This window comes from Triplophysa dalaica, chromosome 7 (genome assembly GCF_015846415.1).
Source record: "Triplophysa dalaica isolate WHDGS20190420 chromosome 7, ASM1584641v1, whole genome shotgun sequence".
NCBI classification, from domain to species: Eukaryota; Metazoa; Chordata; class Actinopteri; order Cypriniformes; family Nemacheilidae; genus Triplophysa; species Triplophysa dalaica.
The window spans coordinates 22634199-22655950 of NC_079548.1; the positions used below are offsets into that span (position 1 = coordinate 22634199).

General features: G+C 40.4%; 1 protein-coding gene across 1 annotated transcript in view; it reads left to right on the top strand.

Moving 5' to 3' along the window:
- Positions 1-5576: 5576 nt before the first annotated feature.
- The window catches only part of LOC130426821 (alpha-1,6-mannosylglycoprotein 6-beta-N-acetylglucosaminyltransferase B), a 127282-nt gene continuing 111106 nt past the window's right edge, over positions 5577-21752 (top strand). Inside the window, exons 1-2 of the mRNA XM_056753773.1 lie at positions 5577-6138; positions 9969-10081. Of these exons, the coding sequence (XP_056609751.1) occupies positions 6071-6138; positions 9969-10081 (181 nt within the window). The 5' untranslated portion in view covers positions 5577-6070. The remainder of the gene's footprint in view (positions 6139-9968; positions 10082-21752) is intronic.

A 21752-nucleotide genomic window follows, 5' to 3' on the forward strand; every position in this document is an offset into this window, starting at 1 on the left:
CTATCCCTTTTTAAGTTGCTGAAATACCCTGTTAAATTCCCTCACGGCGATTGGAAGCATAAAATGGATGACAGTGTTTATTGAGGAGACAGTTGTCTGTGTCCCTTTAAAACACAAAGTGACTAATTGCTGGCATCACCGACAGCAGCCTTAATAATGAATTTGATTTACTGTGGTTAGACAGAAAGGACACTTATTTTTGTGAATCTCTGCTGTGTTTTGAGCCTGACAGCACACGGCCAGCGGGAATAAAGATGAGAACAGAGAAGAGCTGCTGCTGTGGAGAAGAGACAGAACCATAAACCTCTCCAACAGCTGGAGGACAGACATCTGCCTGTTCCCTACAGAGAAGAGAAATGAAGTGAAGAGAGAGAGAGAAGGAAAGCCAATCAGAGCGTGTTGCCATTGAGACCAGGGTGCAGGTTTCATCTGTATAGGTGTGAATGGGAGTACAGTTTCTGTCACATTTAGGTCTGGTTTCCAGTGATGGATAAAAATAATATGAATGAAAAATACATTTTATTTTAACATTATTTTATACTAAACTAAAGGTCCGGTGTGTGAAATTTAGCGGCATTTAGTTGTGAGGTTGCAAATTGGTTGCAACCCGCCTTTTCAAAACACTACAGTGGCTGACACAGAACTAAGATGTCGTCACAGTTTTGCTAATTTGCCAAAGGAGATAACGCGCGTTATAGAGCAGTTTGTCCGTTTAGGGCTACTGTAGAAACAACATGGTGGATTCCATGTAAGGGGACCCGCTGTGTATGTAAACAGAAATAGGTCCGTCTAAGGTAATAAAAACATAATGCCTCATTATGTGAGGTCTTTATACACCGATGAACTCATTATGTATATGCATATTGTATTGCTATTCTGTCAATAAATCCTCCCAAAAATGTTAAACTGCACCTGTAAATGTTCAGACTGTCTTAGGTCAAACATCTGACGATAAAACCATGCTGACTTGAGTTCTAATCTTCTATAATAAAAGGGGACCACGAGATTGCATTTATTTCGTGATATTACTGTAAATTATTGACTGCAATGTACTGGTAAAGATATGTTAAGTTCATTTAGTTTTCTTGTTAAAATTGTTTTGACTCTAAAGAAATGATAAGAACTCAGACACATAGCTTTAGAGTATAATGAAACTCTATACTGTACACAGTAGGCTATAGCCCTTCATGTAGACCACCTTATTGAGATTGTAGACAATTGTGTCATGCAGTTAAACTCAGAAGTTTTAATAAATGTTAATATCATGTTAATGCACTTTTCAAGTGCTTTTTAAAAAATGACATCTAGGATGCATCAATATGCCTGAAAATGGCCAACCCTCAACTTTCTTCAGGCCTGTTCTTGTCAAAACATACAAAACTGAAAACATGACACTCTTACAGACAGTTTTCTTCTGTGATCATTTATTTCATAATATATCATATTCTAACATCTATATTTCTGTATCGTGTGTTTATATTGTTGTGGCTTGGTTGCATTGAGCGAGTGGCTTTTTAGATTTGGATGACATTAATGAATTAATAATGTGAATAAATGTCACCCTCTGTTTTACCTACAGCCATACTGAGTAATGACTACCACAACAGTGACCATATTGTTAGAAATGTGACATGAAAACAACTTACAGTACGATAACATACTTTATGATAATATCTTACTTAACCAAATGCAGAATTCAGCAGATGCTGGATTGCCAAATTAACTGTATTAAAAATGAAATTGCATAATTATTTGCACAAGGAACAGGTGCGTAGTGAAAAGGGACTTAAGTATAAATTATTAACAAAAAATCACAAATATACTGTTTAGGTTTATACAGTATATTCGTGTTTATTAATGTGCGCAATTTGAAAAATGAAAATTTTTAACCTCACTATTCATAATGTCACAAAACAGAAAAAAATTATAATCTTCATTCATTTCTTATGCTTATCATATTCTTCCCTTTATCGATTTATGAAATCATTTGAAGCAGGAGATTGAAAATAGATAATTTTTACTCAAACGTCAATCAAACATATTTGAGAAAAGCATTTAGAAGCTTTAAAATATTATATAAAAGTCCTTATTATATATTGCACTGCCGGAAATGTGAAACAACATGTGATTTGTTGGATTGAGCATGGGTATCATCAGCTCCATTCAGTATATTAAGATAGTCCATCATGTGATGGAGTCTGGCCAGTATATTGGTCACTGGCCCCAGCTCAGGGTTCTGGTAGAGTTGCTATAGTTGTCTTCACTAGCAGGACGTGAGACAAATGACCCTACAAAAGGTTGTGACTAATGCACGTTTAAGACATGTTTAATATACACACTTTATCTCTGCACCTCCAGTTCTCTCATTCACGATACATGTGATTCATGAGGGCGAACATAACCAGTACACATGGGTGGAACCGAAGCACGAGAGACACAGATTGCCATTAATCATGCACAGAACAGTCTATAAAGTCATTAAAAGCAACTTTCATTAGTGGAAGATTGATTACACAAACTATACACAACAACATCACAACAAACACGTTTTCAATCACAACAATGTGAAGCAGGACAATCAGTCACACCATGATCAAAACTTTGGAAAGCGTTCAATTGTATAAACCAGCTCTTTACATTTGTTAAAAATATTGTTTTAAGACGATCATTTGTATTATTACATTCTTGCTAATATTGCTTCTTATCTATGGCAGGCCATGAAGGACTGGTTAACAGAAGTTTAAAATTAAGCTTTGTATATGGGTTGTTTACGAGCCCACTATTTAATTGTTTAATTTGTGCAAATACATTTAAATACATTTTCTCCCAATAACAATTACAGATCATTTGATCTTTTTACATGTGGCCCAGGTCCCTAGTTTCATGTAGAGTATACCACGACTTACATTGAAAACTATCAGAAAACAGCTGCTCAAAGTGAACATGGTGTGTGATGAATGATTCTATATGCTAATGTTTAGTAGGTTTAATATTTTTTATATATCCCTAAAGAAGTAATACCGAGAGTGAATACTACACTACAAACAGTAATAATCCATCAAATGTATTATGATTTTTGAGTCTTGGTTCTGTTATTATCATCATTCCTTAAGGTTTTGTGTCAAAAGGACCAGCGAAGTGCAGTCTTCCATAGTATCGTGCTTTTAAAAGCAGCTTTCATACCAAATTTGAAAAGGCTCGGATGAGCAATGTTAAATTAGATTCTCAGTAGTTGCAGTGGGTGGATAGCTCTTAACATACATGAATGAATGAGTGCGTTTAGAGTAAAGGTAAGATCTAATTGAAATTGATGAGTTGTGAGCCTGAAGTGCTATATTGGCATCTAAACACACAAGTTGACTGGCTGGCTTATGACGAGAAGAACGAGACAAATGAGAAGCTATAGGAGGCAGGTGTAAAATCGAGATTGCGCACTGGCACTGTGTACTTCCGTGTGTCAATTCAGCAATGCATGTAAAAGGTAAAGAATAATGTTATTTAAACAGTTATATTATATTGGAATTATATAACAAGTTATCTTTAAAAAGCAAGTTAGGGATCGCATTTACATTGGATTCAAAGTGATAAGAATTTTGGTTGTTGTTCTTTTGCATCTATGTATGGACAGTGGAGAGTGAGACAGGACATTATGGGATGATAGAGAGGGCATCGGAAGCTGGGAAAGGACCACAAGCCGGGATTCAAACTCAGGTCGCCAGAAGTGCTGCTGCACAATATGTCGGTGCACAGTCCACTGGACCACTTGGTGCCGACAAGCGTAAGAATTAAAATAGTGTCACAGAAAGAGTGTCACTCCAACTGGAGTCATTTATATTTCTCTTGTTTTTCGTGAGTAACCACAGAATTTTAAAAACTATGTGGAAGTTATAGAGCTTGTTAAAGACATTAGGCTGTCCTCAGGGTGTGTTTTAAACAAATAGTTAAAATGGTCCTCTTTTTTAAAGCTGATCATTTCAACTGAGCTTCAATTAGCCGTTTTCGAAGCATATCTAAGCTGGAAGTCTATTATGTTCTATGTTGCTTAGCAACCTTAAACATCCCACAGTTATTTGGCATACGAATCGTTTATTCTGATTATTGGTGGGGCTTGCTAAAACAAGAATCAGTTTGCGCTACAGGCATGTGCTCTAAATAGTGCTGGGTTGTTTTTGACGCATGCTGGGTAGATACTGTACAGAACACGCTGGGTTGTTTCCACTCATAGTTGGAGGAAGAGTACCCAGCAATTGAGTAAAAAAGAACCCAGCATTGGGTCATTTTAACCAAGCAGAGTGTTCTGTCCAATATTTCCCAGTATGCGTCAAAAACAACCCAGCACTTTGTGTGAGTGATATAAATGACTATGTGCATTTTTTGATGTGAATGATAAAATAGTTCAAATCATACAGATTTACGTTGTAGGAGAGATCTAAGAAATATGTCACATAGAGACTTTGGCTAGTAAACAACCACCTGGTAGCAACACCACAGCAAATCTCTGGCAACCGCTCACAGCACCCTATCATTACTGTGGTGAGTTTGGACAAGTAGCACTCACAATTTATTTACTTCTTGTACTGTAAAGACCGCACCATGTTATTTTCCCTCTTTACTATTTATTATACATTTGAGGAGCATGTCATTGCATTATTGGTGTTGTATGATGTATTTGCATTGTTTTTTAAATTACCATTTTCTTTTTCAAACACGCTTCCCTCAGCAACCATTAGAAATTCTGCCACCCTGCAGGTGCACTGAAACTATATGGATTCAAGATTATATGGATTTCACACAGCCTGAAAGTTCTGTACACCACTGTACTTCTTTTTGTAGTTATACTGCTACTGTGCGATTCCAGCTCTGGGAAATAGAGGAGTATTGATTTTCTTATTTTGAAAGTAGATCCTCAGCATCTTAAACTGTACAGAGAGAGTCTTTCATTAATGGCTGATCTCTCAGATTCAGCGCTGGATATGAAGTGTGTCATCTGGGGGTGTGGGCTGCACTGCTAATAGTCCTCTGGGTTCTCGTGGCTCAAATATATTGACGATGAGACCAGCAGAAACAAAAGCGGTGCAAGAGACACAAATGGTCTGAGGAAGCTCTCTAAAAAAATACTAGGTTTAAAAGGGACAAACCCAGCTGTTGAGTTGGCTCCTCTTTGACCGAATGCTTCATTTGTGTTTATTGAAATTTTCTTAAAGATGACTTTCATAATGATTCGTATTGGTTTAATACAGTAATGAGAAAATGTCTTCTTTCCTAGACACAGACAAATCACAAATTAATTCAACACATGCTGGTAATAAATAAATGGTCCATTGAAGGTTCTTTGCGATGCTGTTAGGTTCCATAAGAAAACAAGGTTCTACCAGCCCTAACAAAACACAAATATACAATGTCTGGATAAAATAGCCTTATTCCTCTTGTGCCAGATGAGATTTTCACGGTAAATTGGTATAAAACCATGGGATGGCGCTCTTGACGTCTCTTGCATTGAGCGCTGTCCAGCGTGCTGAAACTACAGCGGCGCGGTTTGTGCTTTTAAACCATTCCTCTCCAACCACTCAGTCGCGTTCCCGTTACACTGAGAAACCGAAACAATGTCTTTCTCAAAGAAGATACAGGTGATGGCTCATATAAAACAGCAAACTCCACGTATGCCTTTGAAATGATCCGGTCTCGTGGTGACGCTGGGTTTGGTTCAGTTAATGCGCAGTGAGTTCTGGAGGGACGCGCGCGTTCATTCCCCTCAGGAGCTTCTGCTGGACTCATTCATACTTCCCTCATTATTTTCCGACATGGACTGTTGTCTTTGTCGATTGACTTCTGGCGCTGTTTGGAAACTGTAATGAACAAGAGTTAACGTGACCAACAACATGACCTCGTGATTACTTTCCCCAGACATCTTTGGACTTACGGTGCATCGCGTTTTTCGGCAACTTCATCGAAGAGATTTCACGAAAAGGAGCGTGTTTGACTGCAAACTCACAACGGAGACAGGATAAAGCAACATGATGAACACAAGGGATGCATTGTGTAGTTTGCATGTGGTCGTACAGTGGGGAAAATGATTGCTGTTAATACCGAGTGTATAACTATGGGGAGAAGATGCCTTCTGACGTTCAAACCTTTCAGGTAAGACTTACTTCATATTAAATAGACTGAACAGGTAAATCCGGCGTTGATAGCCTAGAAAACAAACGGCTATTGCCCAAAGCGACCCTTTAAATGATCTGTGACCCAATATAAGGTCATTCAGACATGGGCTATTTCATAAGTTGTTTTTATCATGATACTTAAGTTTAAAACCATTGACACGTGAAGTCGGTAAAAAAATAATTATAGAATCATTTTTTTTCAAGAACGACACGAACTTTGATTCTTTACCATCACATTGCTACCACATCGAGCACTTCTACAGAGAACATCTCCAAGTGTGACTAAGTGTTGACTTTTGCAAATGTTGTTTGCGTGAAGATGTTATTTCGTGGCACCATGTTCGTCTCTGGAGAGAAGATTTCATAAACTATAACAATAGTGAATGTATCTGAGAAATGAGACTCACTGATGTCATCTTTCGCGCTTTTTCTGAAAGAAACGCGAATCCGGCAGGCGGGTCAGAACCTTTTTTGTCCTAAGGTCATTTTTACCAGAATTACGCGAACATCTTTTTTATCACAACCCAATGTTCGACGTTGTCAACGTTCGAAGCTATTTTTTTTGATAAGGCACAAAATACCTCTCTGTAATCTTCTCTTCAAACGCGATGAAACAAAATTCACTTTTTTAAACATCTGTAGTGCTGCTACAAATCGGGATGAATTGATTTGTTGCTTAGGATGTGGAAAGTGGGAGGACTGTTAAAATGGAGATGTATTTGTGAAATATAATGAACTTAAATTGTTGTTCTAAGATTCAGTAGAACTTTATTATTGGCACAATGCCTATCACAATGGAATTGAAGAGCTAATGTAAAGGTATAATTAAAGAACAGGCTTTTGTCTGTTAAAGCGTTATTAAAAAAGACTAAAAGGATATCAGGCACTCATGTCAACACACAACATGTATAAACGGCTGATCTGAAACATTTACATTTACATTTAGGCATATGGCAGACGCTTTTATCCAAAGCGATTTACAGTGCACTTATTACAGGGACAATCCCCCTGGAGCAACATGGAGTAAAGTGTCTTGCTCAAGGACACACTGGTGGTGGATGCTGGGATTGAACCAGCAACCTTTGATTTACCAGTTCAGTGGTTTAACCAACTAGACCACCATCTCCACCATAGAAACAGCACAGTGTGAATAGGAACACAGGTTTGGATCAAATCACCCTTAAAGGGATAGTTCACCCAAACACGAACATTCTGTCATCATTTACTCATTCTCAGATTGTCTCAAACCTGTATACATTTCTTTGTTCTGATAAACACAAAGTAAGATCTTTGGAAGAATGTCAGTATCTCACCCCCATTGACTTCCATTGTATTTATTTTCCCTACTCTGGGAGTCAATGGGGGGCGAGATCTGCTCGGTTACCGACATTCGTCCAAATATCTTTCTCTGTGTTCATCAGAACAAAGAAATGTATGCAGGTTTAAAACAATCTGAGGGTGAGTAAATGATGACAGAATATTTATTTTGCGGTGAAATATCCCTTTAAAACACATTTGAATAGTCAGTCACCATGCATCTAAATTGATTTATTGTTGAATTCTTTCGATACCAGTCAAGTGCATTGATCACGTTGTATAAACCTTACAAAATGTTGGTTACAACATAAGCATGCCGTGCAGGTAATAAAACATGCGTATCATAGATATGTCAGATTGTTGTGCCATATAAAACCAAATGTTTTTAAACGTGTGATTATTCACAATTTAATTGCTTTTGAATAGTTTGTGACTTTGCAACATGAGATATTCTCTCCACTTTGTCGAAATGTCTGTTTTGAAAAACAATAGTTTGCCGTGGATGAATAACGTCACTTTGTTTTAAGGCGTAAATATCGTCCAGATCTGTTTGTTTTTGAACAAGCCCCAGCAGCGGACAAGCACTCAATGCATTTAAACGGTTCCTTAATGAGAGCTCGATGTGTCTGAGGAATTAGAATCTTGGCATTTCTGTAAAATGACCTCCAAAGCAAGTAGAGGAGGACCGCAGCTCAATGCGTCTTAACAATCTATTCTCATCAATTACTTATAAAGAACACGCTGTTGCAGTATTGTTTGATTCATTCTCCAAAAATCAATTGTGCTTGCATGTATGCTAATTTTAGCGTGCGTGCATATAATAACCTCTACCCCGACCCCAAAGTCTAAACATCACAGTATTTTTAAATTTATTTCAGTGTTTCCACATCCTTTACATTTCAATAGTGTTTACATTCAAATAGTGTTGAAAGGATTGCCGTATCATATGCACACACAATTGAACTTTGGCGTACGTATTAAACGATATTGCAACAGCGTGTTATTTATTAAGAATTGATAAGAATAGGTTGTTAAAACACATTGAGCAGCGGCCCTTCTCTACTTGTTTTGGAGGTCATTTTACAGAAATGCCAAGATTCAAATAACGATGAAAAAGCACGAAAATAATGAAAAAGAACTCTATTGATGAATACTCCAGTCTAATTAAAGCTGTTTTATTTGACATGAAACAGAATAAATGAATCATGGCTGAACGCTGTATAAGCAGTTCTACAAGGACATTAGTAAGTAAAACTATTGCTCTTGCATGATTTAGTATCTAAACCTGTTAGTGTCGGTCTCAATTCAAGGCATCCTGATACTGACGACACAACACAAACAAATAAAAGTACCCTAAATCGTCCAATTGGCATCAGCATTTATATCTTCGTTCTTATTCTGCATATTTGTGCCGACGTCTATCAACCAATGTTTTTGTCACTCTTGGAGACATGGCAACACCCATGTCTCCAAAAGTAATAACCATCTTTCTGATAATAATAACCATCTTTCTGCACATTATTCTGCAACATATTAATTCATTTACATTTTATTTAAATAGCGCTTTTAGCATTGTGCATTCTTCCAAAGCCGCTTTACATGAGAAAATAAAAAACACAGAAAAGGTAAAACACAGCAAAGTGCATGGCGTTTAAAGAAGAAGCAAGATCATTCTAGTAAAATAATATCTAATGAATGCAGTCTCACGATGAGCAAGCCAACAATGCCCTGTGGCGAGGAACCCAAACTCCACTGATAAATAAATGTTTTTTATCGTCTCAGCCGGGGGGGCCAGGTCTCCTCTTACGCGTCACAGCTGCACTCCCACTAAAAGTTGCCACATAAATAATTATTTGGACAAAGCATTTATTTTTGACTTAATGTTTTAGTGTAATCATAAACTTCACACCACTTAATCCTCAGATGTCAGTGGTTTCTGTGGAATCACAAGTTGCTGAATAGCATTCAACATTTTTCTGAAATAACAATATGATATAAAGGTGTGATATGACATGAGGGGATGAAGTTTTCATTTTTTTGGCTGAACCACTCTTTAAAGAAAGTGCACTTACGCTCAAAAAAATAAAGGTGCTAAAATGTTCTTCGGGGCGATGCAATAGAAGATCCATTTTTGCTTCCACAAAGAACCACTCAATCTCTTGTTTACCATTTTAAAATCTGAAGAACCTATTTTTGCCACAAAGAGCATTTTGTGAAGCTGAAAGGTTCTTCCGATGTTAAAGGTTCTTTATGGAACCATTTGAACAAAAACATGTTCTTCTATGGCATGGATGCACCTTTATTGTGAGCGTACCCTAAATACACTTTCATTAAAGATTGTACGTGGCCACACAGAGATAAAGCACAGAATTGTAATTAAGAATTTATAATGGTCTCATTATCGTCTGGGTGGGCACCCTCTCACCTACACAGTCTTTGTGTCAGCCCAGTACATTCATACATCTCTCTGTCTTGTTCTCTTCACTGCAGGATTTTTGTGGCAGGCATCGGCTTCTTCAGTCTGTGCTTCTTAATGACCTCTCTGGGGGGCCAGTTCTCGGCCAAGCGGTTGGGCGATTCCCCATTCAGCATCCGAACCGAAGGTACATTAATAACACGTTGGTCTTTACGTCCACCTGCTCTGGGCGTCTGCACGTCTAATTCATCTGCTGGCATTTAGAGAGTGTTAGTTTATGGGTTATTTAATGGGGGTAATGGTGGGTTTTGTGCTGGCCTTTAACAGACTTGATTATACTGAGGTCTTTGAGCTGCAAATAGCAGTTCTGTCTGCGAAGCGCACCCATTCGTCTTTGGTCATCACTTTTTACGGGTATGAAAATAGATCATGCTAGAGGCCATATCCCTGACAGCGATGTCATAAAAGAACATGTCCGTGAGGAAGACGCATAAGCCTTTTAGAGAGAGAGGGAATATTTTATGAATTAATCTGACAAGAAATTGTGAAAAGCAGTTTGTTAAAGCTTTTTTGGGACAAAAGACCCACAGCCTGTACTTCAAGGCCCTTAAAGTGATAGTTCACCCAAAAATAAAAGTTCCGTCCTCATTTATTTACCCTCTTGTCATTTTAAACCTGTATGCCTTTCTTTCTTATGCGAAACAGACAATATTGGGAACCCATTCAGTTCCATTGTATGAACGCAAAATCGGTGCAAGTCAATGGGTTTCATCACAACATTCCTCAAAATATCTTCTTTTGTGTTCTGCAGAAAGAAGGAAAGTCAAACAGGTTTGAAATGAAAAGAGGATAAATGAATGATAGATTTTTATTTTATTTAGGGGTGAACTGTCACTCAATTTTCTGAATGTAAAATGTGTGTCAATATCAGGGATGTTAGTGAAAAATGTTCAAGATGTATCACTACTTATGCACATATGATAACGTTTACAGTTTGGTAGAAAAAACGAGCCCTTTTAGGGCCTGTTGTACCGTACCTAACTCGTACTAGTATCTGAAAACATAATTACATTTGCCAAATTATTTGAAAAACAAACACCTGAAGGGTTGAGAAATGTGTAACGTTTTATAAATTACATCTATCCAATTCCGTGGAAATGTGCAGAGCTTTCTGAGGACTTCTGCAGGCAGAGAACCTATGAGGCAATGGCCTGTCCTCTGGGATTCAATTAATAAAAGACTTCTGGGTTGCAGTTATAGTGTTTGACTTCACCTTGCTCTCTACCGCCCACATAGGCCTTCAAAGGGACCATCCTAACAGACAGAGATGGAAATTAAAATGCCCTGCATAGGTATGCGGCAGAGAAAAACTTGACCGATGTTACATTTCTGTGTGGTAAAACCTTATACACTAACTGTGATTTGAAGTATTAAAAGTAAAATGTTCAATTGGTGTAACATCTTACAGGAATGTTGTACTACTATTGCCTTCATCTTAAAAAACAAGTGATACTGTCCTAGATTTTGGCCAGAAGCACAAGCTTTTTTTTGGAAGCGTGATGCTTTAAAATGCAGCCAACGTAGGCATCACGCTAAGTTTTAGTACAGAGCCTTTGTATGTAATATCACATTTTTCGGGCTTTAACAATGTGCCCAAGATCAAATGGTGTACTGAAGTGTGGAAAATAGGTCTTACTGTAAGAGCTCCATTTGGAAAACTGCTGCATGGTGTGTTCAGCGAACCCCCATATAAAGCTGAAAATGATGGATTAGCGTTCTGTTATGTAGTGAGAGAGAGAGAGAGAGAGAGAGAGAGACAATCTGATTAATTAACCATTCCCAGGCTGACGTCTTGAAAAAGCAGCTGTGCACAATTCGCTCATTAAACAGCACCTGCTGATCAGCCTGAGAAGGACATCGTTGAGTTTTTGAGCTTTGCCCCTCTTAATGTCTCAAGCTTCAGCGCTGATAGAGATGAGAGGGTTACTTTAACATTTGTTCGGTTCCGTGTCAGAAAGATTTTTAATTGCTCAAAAATGTGCCACAATTTAGGTGTTACTTTAAAACGTCTTGACTTTTCCTAATCTTTTGAGAAGTGATTACACACGAATTGCGATTGGATAACACTTCATCTGTCCTCTGTAATGTTACACTAATTACGTTTGGGGTCTTGGAGAGCCCATCTGCAAGCGAATGTTGTCTGCACTGTTCAGTTCATTTTCAATTAGTGCTGTGAATGAAACAGAGAACATCAGATGTCCCGAGACATCACCCTGGATGACCGATAGAGAAGTGTGTGTCTGAGAGTTGTGTGGGTTCGTTGCTTATGTTACATATGCTTTATTCCTCCACTGCTTATTTTTATTTTGTAAGAAAAATAAGGGCTACTGTGTTTAGTGTTATTTAGGTGTAGTTTTGATAGCCAATTTCTCTATAAGCTTAAGTAAACCAATTTATCCCAACCTTACATTTAATTTTCCTAATCAGAGCTCATACACCGCGCACGGGCAAAAAACTAGAACAAACCTATGTGACAACTGGCCCCGTTCTTCCGATAATAGAAATGAAATTAGAATCGTCATGTAAACGAAATGTTTCTCGAATGTTATTAAAATGTATATTTTATTATTAATATTCAAATTGTGTGGATTGTGTTACTGAATTGGTAGAGCATTGCATAATAAAATGTTTCCCAACTGGAAAATGGTGGATTAGGGGCCGAGTAAAAAGTTCACACTTTACTTGTAAATGAAAACACATGTTTATGTTTTGTTTTGGTCAAATGCCACATGTAACTCAAAACTAGTGAATTGAATGCACAGTTCATAGCTTCATGAACAATTTTAGAGGAGGACAGGCTCTGTAATGCTCCAGTAATGCCCAACCCCAGTAAAGCTCAACTCCAGTGATGTTCAATTCCACAAATGCTTCATGTTCTTGTTCACGCTTCCTAAATGGAAGCTGTTCTTTATTAGTTCCTGAATGGCTGTTGTTTCACTAATACTCTTTTCACGTAAGGAATCCTTTCAGTTTTCACACCCTTTCTATGACCATGTTCTTCATGAACATGCTGAATATTATCATTCTGCACAGGTTCTGGGATTAAGCCTCTAATGGATACTAATGGCTGTGCTAGAAGAGGTTTGTTTTTATACATTTTTAATGAACATTTGTGAGTGGGTTGGTAGAGAGAGCGCTTTACATACCAGGCTTGTGTTAGTTAATCGAGAAAAAGCAAAATGTCTAATAGCTTAAAGACTAAGGTTTCAACAGTCCTCTTCCATTATGATTCACACGCAACTCCTCGAAAACATACCTGAAATTTAAATGAAGTTAAAATTCAGATTACACACGACGAGTTCATTCAAGATTTTTTGTACCTTGTAAAAGTTACTAAAGACTATCTATGATCTTCAAGACCTACATATCCAGCTGTTTTAATTCAAATGTTTTAGAAAAATTAAATGCCAACAAATCATGTTCCAAATATGTGCCTTTGTGTGCACATTGTCAGTTTTACATCTGAAATAACACACAGCCAGTGGAGCATTATCACGAAGCAACCTCCGACCTCACACAAAGCCTCACATACCACTTATTACATTACAGAGTTTTTTTCTTCATTGACAACCATTCAAAAGCTGCTGTGCATAGAGTTGCTGTGCCAGCCGACCCACTTTCATCAGGATGAATGGGCACACTTTGGATAGCTTTTTACCAAGTATTATCGATCATGTTTGTTGTGTTGTTGATTTATTAGATTTGTATAATTTTATGCCGCCCAATCCCTAAAATATAATTTCTTTTACTGTTTCTTCTACTGATTTTAGATTCTGTAATAGTGTAGCTCTGGCACTATAATATTTCATTATGGTGTTCCCGTTATTGAACTCTAATCTGGGTTGGGTCTCCCGCACACCTTGTATGAGAAGCATGAGAAGAATCATTGTATGACAAGCCCACTGCTTTAAAGCTGCATTTGGAAATGTTTTATGTTTAGCTGGCTGTTGTTCGTCTTTTAGTAAAACCAGTAATTTGGTCTTTATTCTGACAACTTTTGATGTGGATGCGTGAAGTTGGACCTAAAAGCCGATACTCCATCTTTTATTTTGTTGCTTTTGTCCATAGTTTTTTATTCATTGTACACAAATATATACATTAGATAATAGATGCGGTGTTTAATAACAATTCTTTTATGGAATATTTTGACAGTTCGTACTGTTTGCACACAGACAAGACTAGCATTAGCTCTTGTATGAGCTCATGTTTCTAAAAGTGATATTCATTTCTTATACTTTTTATATGCATTTGTACTTTTGAAACTTATTTCATAAAAATATATGTTTACACCTTATTTTTATGATCCCTTTTAAATAGTGAGTTGACTAACACTGTGCATTAGAATCCATTATAATTTAAATATATGCGCTACACGACAAACCCATTAAGAACAAGCAGGTTGTCATGACTCAAGTCAGTGAATTTGAGTAAAATCACAGACTTCATTTATCTCGTGCGAATGCGCCACATGAAATACAGATGTGGGAGGTCATTTATAAATCACACAAGGTCCCCAGATAATACTAATCCTGTGCAAATAGGGTGAATGAGTAACCTAACGTGATGTCTCTAACCAAATTCACAGAAGCCTCCAACTAAGTTTAGATTGCAAACTGCTATCCAATCATAGCAGTGGGCGTTTTCTTCCAAGTCTTTAATGCACAACGCCCATCAAAACAGAGCGTTTGTCTTATTAATTTTGGTGTTTTTTTCAGCAACTGGGCTCAATTGTTAGAGCATGGCACTAGCAATGCCAATGTCATGGGTTCGAACCCAGGTCAGAAACAAAATGTATAATACAATGCAATGTAAAAGTTTTGGATAAAAGCGTCTGCAAAATGTGTAAATATAAATACCATGCAAACGTCATAAGTAGACACATAAGTTGTGTTAACATATAATTGTTACAACTAAACAGAGGAGTTATATTTCCCAGCATGCTTTGCACTGCATTTTGAGAGCAGTCTCATTTTCTTAATGAAGTGTTGTTTTATGTGTTTTTCAGTAATGAGAAACAGTATTTAATGTTCATTAATCTTTGAGTTTCTTATATTTGTCACGGCCGAGAGAACACAAGATCCAATCGCAAGTGTAAACAGATTTAATGCTATAATGAGAGCAAAGACAGGACAATAATAGGAGGAAACCAAAGTGAGTAGTGTCTAGATGCTGATCTCCGATCATATACAGATCTAGTCCAACCGTCCCGAAGAACCCAACGGCTACTGGTAGTCCTCAGCAAGAATGATAATCTCCACTGGTAGTCCTCAGCCAGAAAGATAATATCCACTACTCCTGGACAGATCCGACAAGAGACTAAGGGTGAACACAGAGCAAGAGTCACAACGATCTGACAAGGAGTTTAGGGATAGCAGGGCAGATATAGGCAGCCGGCAATGCACTACAGGTGCCGCCAAGCTGATTGCTAATTAGCACCCAGGCTGCCAAGGGAACACTAATCAGTACACAGAACATAAGGCAAACAAGCAGGAATGAACACACGGATCCATGAACCGTGACAGTACCCCTTCCCCTAGGAACGCCGCTTGGCGCTTCCCGGGGAACTTACCTGTTGATTGTAATCATCAATAAGTGAATGATCCAATATGTCCTTGGCAGGAACCCAACTCCTCTCCTCAGGACCGTAACCCTCCCAGTCCACCAAGTATTGAAATCCGCGTCCCCTCCGCCTAGAGTCCAGAATACGTTTTACCGAATAAACCGGTTCCCCATCTACGAGTTGCGGCGGTGGGGGAACTGGGGTAGGCGGATTAATGGTAGCAAAAAAAACAGGTTTTAATTTGGAAACATGAAATACGGGATGAATTCTCCTGTACGCAGGAGGAAGTTTGAGGCGGAATGCCACCGGACTAATCTTTTTGGTGACAGTAAATGGGCCAATGAATTTGGGAGCAAGCTTATTAGAAACGGTACGGAGAGGAATATTCTTGGATGAAAGCCACACTCTTTGACCAACGACGTAGACGGGAGGCTTAGACCGGTGGCGATCGGCTTGGGCCTTGGTGCGTGACCTCACCTGGAGGATAGCCCTTCTAGCCTTGCTCCAGGTGCGGACGCACCTCTGGACAAAGGCGTGGGCAGAAGGGACCGCGACTTCGGATTCCAAACTCTGAAAAACAGGTGGCTGGTAACCTAAACTAGCCTTAAATGGAGATAGGCCCGTAGACGACACTGGTAATGAATTGTGCGCGTACTCCACAACCGACAGTTGCTGACTCCATGAGGATGGGTTCTGGGATACCAAACACCGCAACATGCGCTCAAGATCTTGGTTCCCAACAAATTACAAAATTCTTTCCAAAATTTGGAGATAAACTGAGGCCCCCTGTCAGAGACCACGTCCACCGGGAGGCCATGAATGCGGAAAACGTGGTCGATGACAGCAACCGCTGTCTCTCTGGCAGAAGGCAATTTGGGCAGAGGAACAAAATGAGTTGCCTTCGAGAACCGGTCCACCACGGTCAAAACCACCGTGTTGCCCTTGGAGGGTGGGAGTCCCGAAACGAAATCTAGCGATATATGGGACCAGGGTCTCGATGGAACTGACAGCGGTTGAAGGAGTCCAGCAGGAGGTCTATTGGAAGTCTTAGAAACGGCACAAACCGAGCAGGCCAAAACAAAACTTTGTATGTCACGGGCCATAGAGTGCCACCAGAACCGTTGTTTAATAAGAAAAATGGATCGACTAATCCCTGGATGACAAGCTATCTTGGAAGAATGACCCCAACGAATGACGTCGGACCTTAAATCCTCTGGGACAAACAAACGACCCGGTGGGCAACCAGGCGGAGGCATTACCCCTTTTAAGGCGGCTAGAACCTTCGATTCGATCTCCCAAATCATCGTAGAGAGCACGATCTTCTGAGGCACGATAGGTTCGGGAGACAGCGGGCGTTCAGATTGGTCAAAAATACGGGACAAAGAGTCAGGTTTAACGTTCTTGGAACCTGGACGGTAGGAAATAGAAAAACGGAAACGACCGAAAAATAATGCCCACCGAGCCTGCCTAGAGTTTAACCTTTTGGCAGAACTGATGTATTCAAGATTCTTATGGTCGGTCCAGACGATAAAAGGTTTCCCCGCACCCTCCAACCAATGACGCCATTCTTCCAAGGCAAGCTTGACTGCCAGCAACTCTCTATTACCAATGTCGTAATTACTCTCGGCAGGGGATAAACGATGAGAAAAATACGCGCAAGGGTGAACCTTGCCGTCCGCGGAAGAACGCTGTGACAGAACCGCACCAACCCCCACCTCTGACGCGTCGACCTCAACCACAAACTGACGAGAGGAATCAGGGGCAATGAGAATAGGAGCTGAAACGAAGCAACTCTTGAGTTTGGAAAACGCAGTCTCCGCCGCGCTACACCACCTGAACGTCGTTTTGGTTGAGGTTAAAGCAGTCAGAGGGGCGGCTAGCTGGCTGTAATTGCGAATAAAACGCCGGTAGAAATTGGCAAACCCAAGAAACCTCTGCAGGGCCTTGCGGGAATCAGGAGTTTGCCAATTAACCACAGCCTTAACCTTGTCGGGATCCATGCGTACTCCCTCGGACGACACAATGTACCCTAAGAAAGGAACAGACTGTGCATGAAAAACGCATTTCTCCGCCTTGACAAAAAGCCCATTCTCTAACAGCCTCTGAAGCACTAGTCTGACGTGCTGAGTGTGTTCCTGTAACGACTGAGAAAAAATCAAAATGTCGTCGAGGTAGACAAATGAAACGATCCACCATGTCCCTCAGCACATCATTAACCATCGCCTGGAAACTCGCGGGGGCATTGGACAACCCAAACGGCATGACCAAATATTCAAAATGCCCCCTGGGGGTATTAAATGCAGTTTTCCATTCATCCCCTTCCCTCATGCGGACCAAATGATAGGCATTGCGAAGGTCCAACTTTGTAAAAATAGAAGAACCCTGCAGATTCTCGAAGGCCGACGACATCAACGGCAAAGGATATGAATTCTTTATCGTTATGCTGTTCAACCCTCGATAATCGATACAGGGACGCAAGGAACCATCCTTCTTTTCCACAAGAAAAACCCTGCACCTGCCGGAGACGAGGAAGGGCGAATGATCTTGGCTGCCAGAGAATCAGAAATGTATTTCTCCATGGCCTCCCTTTCTGAAGTAGAAAGCGAGTATAACCTGCCCTTAGGCGGAGATGTACCTGACACTAAATCTATTGCACAGTCATAGGGACGATGAGGAGGAAGAGAAGCTGCCCAGGACTTACTGAACACTCCCTTCAGGTCAAGATACATAACGGGCACGTTTAATAGATCCGCATGCTCATCCTGCAACATAGAACGAGAAACAGGATAACGGGCAGACAATAAACAAGAAACATGACAATAATCGCTCCAGGAGGAGACCGTGTTCTGGCACCAGTTAATGCTAGGGTTGTGGCATGAAAGCCAGGGGTGACCCAAAACCACCGGGGACAAAGGAGAGTCAGTCAAAAAAAAAGAGATGTTCTCAGAGTGATTCCCCGATGTAATGAGACTCACCGGTTCCGTGGCATGGGTGACGGGTGGGAGGGGTTGACCGCAGAGGGCACTGACTGCAATGGAAGGCTTGAGAGGAACCAACGGAACCCCTAGCCTCAACGCAATCTTGCGGTCCAAAAAGTTACCCTCTGCTCCTGAGTCAATCAAAGCCTTGCATGAAAAAGTGGTGCCGCCGGCCTGTAACTGCACTGGGAGATGAGTAGTTGTAGAGGAGGACTTTTCAAAAGCGACTCCGCCCGTCAGTAACCTCCTTCCTACCGACGGGCTTCGGATTTTACTGGACACCCTGCCGCGATGTGACCCGCAGTACCACAATACAGGCAAAGTCCACGAGCTCTGCGCCTCTCCTTCTCCTCCCTTGTGAGACGAGCTCTGCCCACCTGCATAGGCTCCGGATCAAAACCCTGTTCGGTGGTATTATACGCTCCAATGAACGGTAGATTCTCAGCATCGACCCCAGTCCTCAGAAAAGGTTGTTGATCGCGACGTCGTAGCCTAGTGTCCACCTTGATAGCCAGGTCAATCAATCCATCGAGGGAGGTGGGCAGCTCGAGAGTGTAGATCTCATCGAGAATGCGATCTGCCAGTCCATGTCTAAACATATCCCATTGAGCCTCCACATTCCACTTACACTCGGCCGCCAGCGTTCGGAATTCGATGGAGTAATCAGTCACAGATCTCTTGCCCTGGCGGAGCTCAGCCAATTCCCGTGCCGCCTCCCTACCAGATGCAGCCCGGTCAAACACCTTCTTGATCTCGTCCGAAAAAGACTGAAATGAGGAACAGCATTGGTGTTGCTGTTCCCAAACAGTAGTTCCCCACAGAGCTGCTCGTCCCGATAGCAGTGAAATCACGAAAGCCACCTTGGCTGCTTCAGTAGGAAACGATGATGGCTGTAGAGTAATGTGAAGAGAACAGGTAGTCAGAAATGAGCGACATAATCGGGGCTCACCAGAGTAACAGGTAGGAGACGGTAGACGGGGCTCGACATTCCGGCTGGAGATTTGAGGGTATGAAGCCGCAAGAGGGTGGTGCGCCGCAGGCTGTTGAGCAGACTCCGTCCTAACCTGTTGAAGCTGAGCGGTCAATTCTGAAACCTGTGATGCTAAGGCCTGAACAGCATGTCCTGTGGCCAAGATTTGTTCATCCTGCTGTGTCATGCGAGCGTTACTGTTGGTAAAAAAGTCTCTGATCTCTGTCATACTTGCTGGATCCATGCTGGTCAGATCGTTCTGTCACGGCCGAGAGAACACAAGATCCAATCGCAAGTGTAAACAGATTTAATGCTATAATGAGAGCAAAGACAGGACAATAATAGGAGGAAACCAAAGTGAGTAGTGTCTAGATGCTGATCTCCGATCATATACAGATCTAGTCCAACCGTCCCGAAGAACCCAACGGCTACTGGTAGTCCTCAGCAAGAATGATAATCTCCACTGGTAGTCCTCAGCCAGAAAGATAATATCCACTACTCCTGGACAGATCCGACAAGAGACTAAGGGTGAACACAGAGCAAGAGTCACAACGATCTGACAAGGAGTTTAGGGATAGCAGGGCAGATATAGGCAGCCGGCAATGCACTACAGGTGCCGCCAAGCTGATTGCTAATTAGCACCCAGGCTGCCAAGGGAACACTAATCAGTACACAGAACATAAGGCAAACAAGCAGGAATGAACACACGGATCCATGAACCGTGACAATATTTATGTGGAAACCATTGTTCAGAAAAGCGTTTCCTTTGGTAAGGTAGTGGGCTGTTATATTTTTTAACTTTTAATATCTATTAAGCTCTGTTATCTTAAAATAAAATTACAGGGATTTTAGGAGGATCTATTGACAGAAATGCAATATAATATACAAAACTATTTATTCAGAGGTGTATAAAGACCTTACATAATGAACCGTTATGTTTGTAATACCTCAGAATAAGATGTTTATAGCCACACACAGAGCGGCCCTACACACATTGAATTTGCCGCCATGTTTTGTACAGCAGCCCTTAACGGGTAAACAACTCTACAACACACGTTTAATCTTCCTCTCCGCTGCGGTATAGTGGGGAAACGAATCGCGGAATGATCCGTGATTCCTACAAATCATGCTCTATGGTTTGGTAAGCATGTGACCTGCGGATTAACAAAAGTTTATTCATCATTGAGTAAGAGAGTAAAACACGCTCTCTCTTGCTCTCCAGTTTCAGCTGCAACACGCTTTCGCTCTCTCTCTCAAGTATCTAGACGAGTACAATATTAAAGCGGTTCCAGATAAACAATGACGCTCAAAACTGCTCCGTCACATAGTTAATATTACCACAACAACATATCTTGGTATGTTAGTATGTTACTCACATACTGATCCAAATCAAAGCAATTTTGATTTTAGGACGATCTTTCTCTCAAACGTCCCTCCGATGGAAAGTATCTCTATAGATATCTATGAGTATCTCTGCTAAAAGCCTTAGTACAGAGGGTCCTAACGCGTCTCTGCTGGAAACACTTCACAATATCCCACATAGCAGACAGACTCGGCCCGAATGTGGCCTCAGAATGGCACTGCTGGCGCACTGCCGGCACTGGCATGCAACAAGTCAGCCGAGTGTGGGCCATGTGCGGCAGTGATGGTACTGGGTCCATCACGGCAAACAATAATTGGGCCGATTGTGGATGGAGGTGTTGGACCAATTGTTGATATTAGGTCTGTGGCCCAGATCAGTCTAGCGATTGTAGGCCACATTTGACATTGTGTAATTCACAATTATTGCCCGGTTACATTTAAACATGTTTTACCTTGTACATTTTGGCAACAGGTTACAGGCAGATTTGGTTAACTCCGCTCAGCCTGTTCTACTGAAATGTTGAAATATCAAGTAAAGCAGCACTCTGTCTATTCAAAGTACTTCAGGCAGATTATTTTTAAAGGGACCTGGCCTTAAAAAACTCTTGCACATATTTTTGTCTATTTAATGCTTTGTCATACAACTAATTATTTTCGTAGGTTACATAGATTGTGGTTTTAATAGAAAAGGCTATTGGTTCATGATGGTATTTTAATGGAAACCTTAAGAATTTATGTTATTAGGTTCTATTGTTTTTCAGCAGGGAACAAGCTTGCAGTGTGCTGAGCTATATTTAAGGTATCAGTTACAGAATAGGTTAATAAGGTATCAGTGAAGTGAAATATCATAATCAAAATAATTCCAAAATGAGTTAACGATTTAAATAAAGAGAAAAGTATTTATTATGTTTTCACATTTTATTGTACT